Here is a 10,161-nt window from a genome sequence, read left to right on the forward strand (position 1 = left end):
CAACCGTCAATGGGTACATACAGTATCATTAATTCACAAGTCCAGAAATGGACGAAGCAACTGCAGATTGCCCCTTTTAAAGGAAATAGATTTATATGTATTCTATTTGTGTATTACCGTCGTGCATTTATTTATTACCGGGGAGGGGTTGGGCAGAGGCCTATCAGCTGTTATGAGCTCATAAGAACAAAACGTATCTTCAACAATAAGCAGTAGAGCTAATGTGTGATCTCCCCCATCCATTGCACTGCTACTGTACTTAGTGGTATTTCTATAGCTCTACCACAGTAAGGCCTTGGGAGGCATGAAAAGGAATTCAACTACTGTTCAACCATGTTGTCTTAGAGATGACGGTAAATGCTCCTCCATTTCTTTAAGGGCCTCTAAACAGAATGTAATCTTCATAATTGTCAATGTCAAGAATTGACACGTAATATCACATTAACCTGAGGTTTCTTGAGGGCAACAGCTGAAATCTTTTCGCATCGAAAAGATAAACCTGATGTCATTCAGCCAAAAGCCTGATGGTTAATTGCGACATCTCCAAGGTCTTGCGGGAACTCATTGGATGATCGGACAATGACTCAGGGCATGCAAGCACATACACACTGACAGCAGGAGGGTCACAATAGTCACATTGTATACCCAGGTCTGGCGAGAGAACACACAGTGGCAATCAATGCATGAATCGGCCGCTGTAGACAGTCAACCATGGTGCAGTGCCAAGCACGAGACGCCAGCCAGTCAGATCGTACCGTTTTGATAAACAGCGCTCGACTTGTTCACGCCGCACACGGACCACGCTGAGGTTTTCGGGTAATTACGGGGAGAGACTAAGAATAAAGCATTCTAATTATCACATGGCTCCATCTATCAGCACACACACACACACACACACACACTGTAAGCACAAATGTCAGGGAAGGCAGCGCTCGTCGTGACAGTCCCTGATTAAACACCCTCCAAGATGGCAGCTTTTCATCTGACATGGTGTGCGCTCCCCTGATTGCCCCCCTATCTTACCTTCATCAGTACAACCAGGGTGTTCTAAATGCCCTGCTAGATAGAGGACTTTGTCACTGCTGTGAAATGCTGTGTCATTATGTCAAACGGACGACACGTATATTATACCTGGCTTTTCACTATACAATTAGTGTTGGATTGGAGCCTGGATGGGTGGCACACACAAAAACATAGTCTGTGTCCCAAATGGCACCATAACCCTCGGTTCAAAAGTAGGTGCCTTACAGAGCTGTGAAAAAGTGTTTGCCCCATTTCTGATTTTCAACATTTTTGCATATTTTGACACTGAACGTTATCAGATTTTCAACCAAAACCTAATATTAGATGAAGGGCTCCTCCGATATATGAAGGCAAGTCGTCCAGGTCCTGAGGCAGCAAAGCATCCCCAAACCATCACACTACCACCACCATTCTTGCCATTGGTATAAGGTTCTTACTGTGAAATGCAGTGTTTGGTTTTCGCCAGGCATAATGGGACCCTTCTCATCCAAAAAGTTGACTCAAGTTTTCAACAACAAAAAAATCACCTGGATGATCATCAAGACTCTTTGAAGAATGTTCTATGGAGCAGATGAGTTAAAACAAAAACGTTTTGGACGACATGGGTCCCTTATACCAACGGTCAAGCATGGTGGTGGTAGTGTGATGGTTTCGGGGTTCTTTGCTGCCTCAGGACCTGGACAATTTATCTTAATAGAAGGAACCATGAATTCTGCTCTGTATCAGATAATTCTACAGGAGAATGTCGGGGTTATCCGTCTGTGAGCTGAAGCTAAGCGCAGCTGGGACATGCGGCAAGACAACTATCCTAAACACAATCACGTCTACATGAAAATGGCTATGAAAGCAACAATGGCCGAGTCAAAGTCCAGACCTAATCCCAATGCAGATGTTGTGGCAGGACTTGAAACGAGCAGTTCATGCTGAAAAAAGCGGCACAACCAGTTATTGAGTGTACGGGTACTTTTTCCACACAGTGGAATTGGATGTTGCGTGACTTTGTTAATTATTTGTTCACTCAATTTCCCTTAATCTAATATTAGGTTTTGATTGAAGGTCAATATAAAAAATATGCGAAAATAGAGGAAATCAGTAAGGACCTAAATGCTTTTCCATTGCACTGTATATGTACTGTAGGGAATAGGGTGCTATTTGGGACTCATACTTAGTATTGTTGGATGTAAACAAATATTTCCTCACTACTATGAATCCCTCTTCTCTAGGCTCTATCTTGATTTGTGCAATATGAAACCTGCTTTTGAACGGAGAAGTGTGCATGTGTTTTTTTGTTTTTGATTATAGTAACTGTGTAGTTACTAGGGACGATACATTGTAACTTAGTGTCCACTAAGTACTCATTCCTTAATTTCGTCATACAGTTTGCGTATGCACTCCACAGTACACATAAACTCCTTGCTCAAGCAACAAATAGAAATGTCCTTTTATTCAAAAATCCAGAATTTCTCAAATTAGACTCAACTACTACACATGTTCAGTTGGCATTGTACTCAAATAGCACAAGGTTTTAGCCATTTTGTTGTACAGGGTGGTTTGAATTGTTATGCTGAAAAGTCAAAGAAATGTCTGTAAAGACTGAATAAACTCAATGGCATGAACTGTGATTTCACAGGGTTTGTGTGAGTTCTTGTATGAAAACATTGAACATTTTCCTATAGTCAGATAGGCTATGTTAAAATGAATTAGAGGGGACAGTATATCAGAGAGCTTGATATTTCCCATATGTAATTAATATTCTCCACATGCCAAATGATCCATGTAAAAGGTTGGGTGAGAGGTTTGTATTTTTTTTTATTTTTAGATTATTTAACAAGAACTGGTATTCCTCCATAACCCTCATACTAACCCCAACTTTAAACCTCACTGTGACTACACACCTAACACATAAACCATAACCCTAGCCTCAGCTTCCAGGCCTCACATCTTAACTCTAACCCCAAACCGAACCCCAAACCGAACCCTAAACCGAACCCTAAACCGAACTGTAATCTGAGTAAACTGTTGCATATCAACAGAGTTGCAGTTGAACGTTTTTTTTTCTTTCTTTCAATAGTTTGAGCGTCTACAGACAGATCTGTTGTGGACTATCCAAATGAAGTGTGATCAAAATGGAGAGTCCCCCGCCCTCCAAAAAAGGAACATGTGCAACTTCTTTCCTGTTTAGTACGTGACATGAAGTACGTTACATTGAGACATTACCATTAAAAGCACCGTTTATTTGAAGCCAAGCGTTTACTCACCATTTGACCAGGGGACGTTTGTGTGCGTGTTTGCTGACTGAGGTATGTACAGTGGAACTCTTGATGTCATGCTCCTTGTGCTATTATCAGGAGCTTTTATGTAAATGTTGGCAAAGTAGACAGACTACGCTTTTATATATTTCACAAGGAAGACATACTAAAACACAAACTACCTGTAAACCTTTTGAAATCTGTTCAATCTAAGGTAAATATAAAATACTTACCATGGATCTGGAATATATATATTTGAACATATTTGGGTAAAAACAGTTGTCACGGCAATGTGTTAGTGCACTCATACAGTACTGATTTCCGTTGAGAAGATAGTACTTTTTATGATTTATTTAAGTGGAAGTTAAAAGTTGAATTTTTGCATTAGGAATATATATAATATACAAATTTGCTGAGTAATCAACCTTTTTACATATCCATTTCAGGAATGAGATGGTATAGGTATGTTCTGTGTCTGTACTACACTCTGTCTAAATTGTCATGGTTACTGCAAACTCTTTAGTTTTTTTTGTCCTTTGGGAATGAGGGTGTGATGTTCCAGTCTAATGGCTGCTATCCCAATGGGCATCTCTGTCTCACCAATCACTCTCAGTAAAATGTTGTTATAGTACCTCTGAAACAATGGGCTGCATTTAAAGTGATGGGTTGTTTTAGGTGAGCATTGTTTATCATCATTGACCAGGTGAAACTCTCTGTTCCAACCCTGCACTAACACACCTTACTCAACTAATCAAGGTCTTGGTGAGTAGTTGATATGTTAAATTACGGTGTTAGGGTTTGCTGGCAGGAAAAAAAGGTTGTGGACACAGTAGTACCCCAAAACCAGGGTTGGTGACCACTGCACGAGCACACTAGACCACCTCTCGCTCTGTATACTACACTGCGCGTCATGTTACTTTTCTTATCTTACTAAAGAAATAAGCTGTCAAGTGAATGTGGAACCTCAAACATTTACCCTGGCCATGAACAGCCACATGTCCAGTGCGTGGTGTTTTCTCATAACGAGCTACTGTACTTCCGCAGACCAAAACGCATCCGCTAGACAGCCGTTTTTATCAGTTGAGGGTTAACAACACCTTGACGACTCCCCAGCTACACCAGATAAACTGATAAAAGCCGGCTACCTCCTTCCTGCACGTGTATGTCTTGGCACCATTCCCTAGATGACTGAGGTGTGTTTTGAACATCTGAAGCCATGTTTCTTCTCTTGTTTATTGTAATTTAGATACCATATACCCTTCTGGAGAACTTAGGCTTCACATGACCCAGTTTTGAATAATTATACCCTTCCTCCAAGGGTGCGTTTTAGCACAAATTGATTGCAAAAATAGTAAGTGTTGAGTCAGTGTTGGGAAAGAAAACGAGAAGTAGATGATCGTGTTGATGTTTGTGTTAATCAGTATCGCCCAAGGAATAGAAAAATAGGATCCAGTTCTCACAAGTCATTGGGCTCCTGAGTGGTGCAGTGGTCTACGGCACTGCATCTCAGTGCAAGAGGCATCACTAAAGTCCCTGGTTTGATTCCAGGCTGTATCACATCCGACAGTGATTGGGAGTCCCATAGGGCGCCTCACAATTGGCCCAGTGCCGTCCGGGATAGGCCGTCATTGTAAATAAGATTTTGTTCTTAACTGATTTTCCTAGTTAAATAAAGGTTGCATTTAAAAAATACTGACCAATGGAAATGTATGAAGTGTAAAGAGCTTATGAGCTGATTAGGTTGATATTTGTGCACATGTAGATGTAGCCTACACCTGACACACTAAAGTAAATGTAGCCTAGATGAACTTGACAATATCTACAATTCAATTTTAATTAGATGCTATCATTATCTGAAATGTGTTCCCAAATACAACTCATTTAACAAATATCAACACCTGGGGACACATGAACATACACCTTAAAATGCTGCACCCAACATTTCAAAACCATAACGGCCGCATTAATGACCATAACAGAAATAGTACAAACGTTAATAGTGTCTGAGACCTCTTTCCAGTATTCGCGTGAATGTCGTCTGTTCAAATCCAATGCACAATTCAGGCTTTATAAATGACACCTGAAGTGTTGTTCTGTTGTCCAGCTGCCTGTCACTGTAGTAGACAGTCAGAAGGAGTGGCGCTGCTGTTTGCAAGACACAGACATTTCCTTCACTGAATAAGCGTCAACCCCCAAGCGCTAGCCTCCCTCTATAATATCAAATGATCATCAGATTTTTTTTAACTCAAATTTACTAGTGAGATATATCAAGCTTCACAAGGAGGGCCACTGATTCCTTTAAATGTATACAGATATATAATCCAGTGGCTAGTAAGTTACACACAAAGCTATAGCCCCTTGTAATATTTCTCTTTTTTTATAAATGTTTTATGTCAAAGGAATACAAGTCAACAGTAATTCGACCAGAGATTAAAATCCACAAATGTAATGAAATATTCAAGTTTTAAGTTATTTTTTTTTACAACGAGTTCCAGGGGCAATCCCCTGGGGCAATACCTGTTCAAGACACCTGTGGCTGATGGTAATTACACATGCAGAGGTCATCCTTCATAACACTGCTAGCCCCAAAATATGTGACTGTAAGGGTTTATAGGGAACCAAATAAACCTTACTCTGTAGAAATTAAGATCATTCTTCAAATACCATCCTCATGGCTTACCAGCCACTGAACACTTGTGTCATGATGGGAGTATTATGTTGTTAGTTTGCTCCACCATGAATAGAAGGAAGCTTAGGGGTTCATGCGTGCGCTGGATATTAACACTGGGATTAGCCGAGAGGCATCTGGAAAACTCGAGGCTGGGAAGCACAAACAGACTGCTCCCTTTTATTGTTGTGATGGGTACCTTGTTTGCCACAATTAAGGGCTTCACTCCAAAGCATGCCATTGTGCCTACATCGGCATGGTCTTCCTAGTTTGGAAAGGGGGAAGGGTTTGCTTAGTCCCCTGCTTGAGGACCATTATGACATTGACGTTTGTCTACTGTAGAGAGTCCAACCATAGACATAGACTCAAATAAACTCTTGTTAGACAGAATGACATGGCTTTGTTAACCAACTGCATCACAGCTATCCTTGTGACTGAATTCAGCCTTCGTGTGAAATTTTGCATACAAACTAGTGACACTGACTCTTATTTTATTGCTTCACACCTTCACTGACTAACTCTGCGTATCCTGAAATGACCCCAGATTGAGTACCTGCATTAGCTAACACAAACGTTAGCTCATTGTCTATATCCTTCCTCTTTTGCAGAACGATGTCTGAGAAGGAAGTCATGGAAAGATACGGCCACAGCAGCCTGGTGCTTGTGGTCTACATCATCACCTTGCTGATTGGCTTCCCCGCCAATGTCGTGGCCTTTTACACCTTCAGCAAGAAGGTGAGGCAGAAAGCCATGCCCGTCGACATCCTGCTCCTCAACCTGACCATCTCGGACCTCATCTTCCTGCTCTTCCTGCCCTTCAAGATCAAAGAGGTGGCGGACAACATGAAATGGATCATGCCCCACTTTCTGTGTCCATTGACCAGCTTCGTCTTCTACACCACCATCTACAACAGCACCTTCTTTCTGACCGCAATCAGTGTCGAACGCTACCTGGGAGTGGCCTTTCCCATCAAGTACAAACTAAAAAGACGGCCTTTGTACGCCACGGTGGCTAGCGTCTTCTTCTGGGCAATCTCCATGGCGCACATTAGTATTGTCTACATCATTCAATATTTCGACTATTCCAACACCACCCGGGCAGACCCTTTGAACCTGGACATGTGTTACGAGGATTTCACCCCGGAGCAGCTGCAAGTCCTGATACCTGTCCGTCTGGAGCTCTTCCTGGTTCTATTCTGTGTACCTTTCTTTATCTGCTGCTTCTGCTACATCAACTTCATCCGAATCCTCTCTCAGCTGCCCAGCATCAACCGCAAGAAGCGTCAGCGGGCCATCGGCCTGTCTCTGGGGACCCTGCTGGTGTTTATCGTCTGCTTCGCACCCTACAACTTGTCACACGTAGTGGGCTTTGTAAAGTGGGAGAGTCCCACTTGGCGGGTGGAAGCACTCTTGTCCAGTACCGTCAACGCCAGCTTGGACCCCATCATCTTCTACTTCTCCTCAGCGGCCCTCAGGTCTACCTTCCACCTCTTCATGAAGAACCTGGTGGAGAGGATACAGCGGTTGTTCTTCTGCAATAAGGTCCTCTACTGCCCCCTGTTGTTCTGCTCCAGAACTCAGAAGGACAGCACACCAAGCACCAATGACAGCTCCTTATAGTGTACGTGTCAAACTCATACCACAGAGGACTGAATGTCTGCGGGTTTTCGCTCCTCCCTTGTACTTGATGGATGAATTAAGCTCACTAATTAGTAAATAGCTCCCCTCACCTGGTTGTCTAGTTCTTAATTAAAAAATAAAACCTGCAGACACTAGCTCCTCCATGGAATGCGTTTGACACCCCTATTATAGTGTGTAGTCAAGCCATATGCTACACATGCTAAATGCTAGCCTGTTCAATGTATTTATTGCACTTAGGTTCTTATTGAAAAGACTGAGGACTTTGCTATCTGTCTTTATAAGTAGCCTATACATTAATCAGTGCCAGTCGGTGCCAATTAGGATGAGGGAGGATGCTACTTCTTTTTATGAGCATAGCCTTATTTCTATTACAGAATATTGGATGACTGTCCTTCATTTTCCATTCCCCCAGCCCAATGTAACATCGATAGTTTTGGGCTACTGTATGATAGTCAAATTTGACCTATACCCATCATGAGTTTGCAACAAACTAGCCTATGAATGAAAATCTACAACGTAGGTGCAAAGGGTTGAGAGAATTTTGAGTAACCAAGGTGATTACTGCCTTGCACACTCTTACTTTCATCTAGCTGACCAAGGGTGTAATCATTAGTCCAACATTTGCAAATGAGAGTTTCTATTGGACAAATTCAGGTATGTTTATCCCCTTTTTGTTCCATTTGCTTCTGTTTAATTAAGAAACATTTTTCAACAGAATCGGCGGAATGAATACACCCCTGATCATACGAAAACAGTTCACTTTCAAAGCAGCCTTATGTCACAGCATGATCACTCACGTTGCTCGTTGTTTATATCATTCCCAACTATCCATGCGCTTTCCTCCTCTCACCTTTTACCTTTGCTTGTGGACTTCAGTGCATAACACCTGTCTGTGACCAGGGGGAAAAAATAGTTTTCAAGCCAAACCTTCATATCATGACTACTAACCGCTACATACAGACTACATCATTGTCACCTCATAGTCAATATAGCTATAGTACTAGAACTAACGAGTTAGTAAACCCGGTACAATCATGCAGTACAGTGTACAGTCACAAAGCAGTTTAACAGTTCCACTGCGGGTGCTGGTGTTAATAAATTATTCAAACCAAAAGCTTACCTAGATTTGGAAGAGTTCCAGTGTTGAATAGCCAAAGCCAGCAAGCTAACATAGCATCACTCTCTGTTTGAGCCAGGTGTTTGAGTATGCTAATCTAGCTAGCTGCATCCAGCTAGCTTAAGTGAATGTGAAGTTAAAAAAATATGAACAAATATAGCTAGCTAGTTCTCTCTCTCTTGCTTCTCTTTAATATTTCAATCAATACATATTTTCAAAACGGTTAAACTATTCTCTCTTAGAGTCAACTATTCACCACATGTTATGCACTGCTGTGCTAGCTAGCTGTATCTTATGCTCTCAGTACTAGATTAATTATCTGATCTCTTGATTGGGTGGACAACATGTCAGTTCATGCTGCAAGAGCTCTGATAGGTTGGAGGATGTCCTCCGGAAGTTGTCCTAATTACTGTGTCAGTCCATGGACAGGGTGAGAACCAAGAGACTCCTAGGTTTTGCATTGACGTCAAGGAAGCTGGCTGTCCTCCAGCTACACCATGGTGCACTACAGAGTGCTGCTGAGGCTACTGTAGAACTTCATTGTGTGTTTTAATGAATTATTTGGTAACTTGAATATATTTAGTAAAGTTTTATCTAAACATACAAACTTTTTAAATGTTCCACTATTATCATTTTATGAAATGTACTGAGGAGCATGGTCCTCCCCTTCCTCATCTGAGGAGCCTTCACTGACATTAATGTATGTGTAGTATGCATTTATATGTGTATTTATAAGCTTTTGAAGGTTTTATATTATTTCTGTTCCCCTTTATTTTATGACTTTTTTTTAGTGATGACATTAAAATCTCTTTTTACATCATACTTCTGGGAATATTTGAAGTGATGCCTTGCCCCCCATGAAAATGTTTCACAAAATGGGATACACAAACTTGCATAATACACTCTGATTGTCTGTGTCGGCTGTAGCTCTTGGGTTTTATAGATGTGTGATTTCGTAATACTTTGAAGGGTTCTTCCAGTCATCAAAACAATGTAAAACAGGAAGTTGAGTTTCAGGCGTATTTACAGTGGGCACCAAAAGTGTGTAACTTTCTCACTCATCCTTATTCATGATTCATTAAGGACTATCCGTAATCATGGTAGCATCCACGTTAATGTAGAAGTGTTGAGAAACATATTCCATTCTCATTTACAATAAAAGTTCATCCAAAATGACACAATACATAATTTACCATTAATTTCTATTGGGCATTAAATAATTTGAAACAATCAAAACCAACAGCAAATGCTTCCGACAAGTTTGTAGAGTCACAATCTTGATGTAATCATTGTGTGCTTGGAATATGGGACCAAATACTTAACTTTTGACTACACATACTGTATAAGTGAATTCGTCCCAATACTTTTGGTCCCCTAGAATTGGGGGGGGGGGGGCAATGTACATATGAATGAAAACACCCTAAAATTAAAGATGACAGTCTGCACTTTAACCTCATAGTCAT

General features: G+C 41.2%; 1 protein-coding gene across 1 annotated transcript; it reads left to right on the forward strand.

The window, feature by feature from the left end:
* Positions 1 to 3,212: 3,212 nt before the first annotated feature.
* On the forward strand, positions 3,213 to 9,520 carry LOC118364314 (free fatty acid receptor 2-like). The gene is made up of 2 exons (XM_035745763.1): positions 3,213 to 3,323; positions 6,549 to 9,520. The coding sequence occupies exon 2, from the start codon at positions 6,553 to 6,555 to the stop codon at positions 7,558 to 7,560; it is 1,008 nt and encodes a 335-aa protein (XP_035601656.1). The 5' UTR covers positions 3,213 to 3,323; positions 6,549 to 6,552; the 3' UTR covers positions 7,561 to 9,520.
* Positions 9,521 to 10,161: the final 641 nt, after the last annotated feature.

The sequence above is a fragment of the Oncorhynchus keta genome, chromosome 31, assembly GCF_023373465.1.
Source record: "Oncorhynchus keta strain PuntledgeMale-10-30-2019 chromosome 31, Oket_V2, whole genome shotgun sequence".
Taxonomy (NCBI): domain Eukaryota; kingdom Metazoa; phylum Chordata; class Actinopteri; order Salmoniformes; family Salmonidae; genus Oncorhynchus; species Oncorhynchus keta.

What these genes read in the sequence shown, in the direction of transcription:
- LOC118364314 (XM_035745763.1), top strand. Translation starts at nt 6,553, where the DNA reads ATGTCTGAGAAGGAAGTCATGGAAAGATACGGCCACAGCAGCCTGGTG.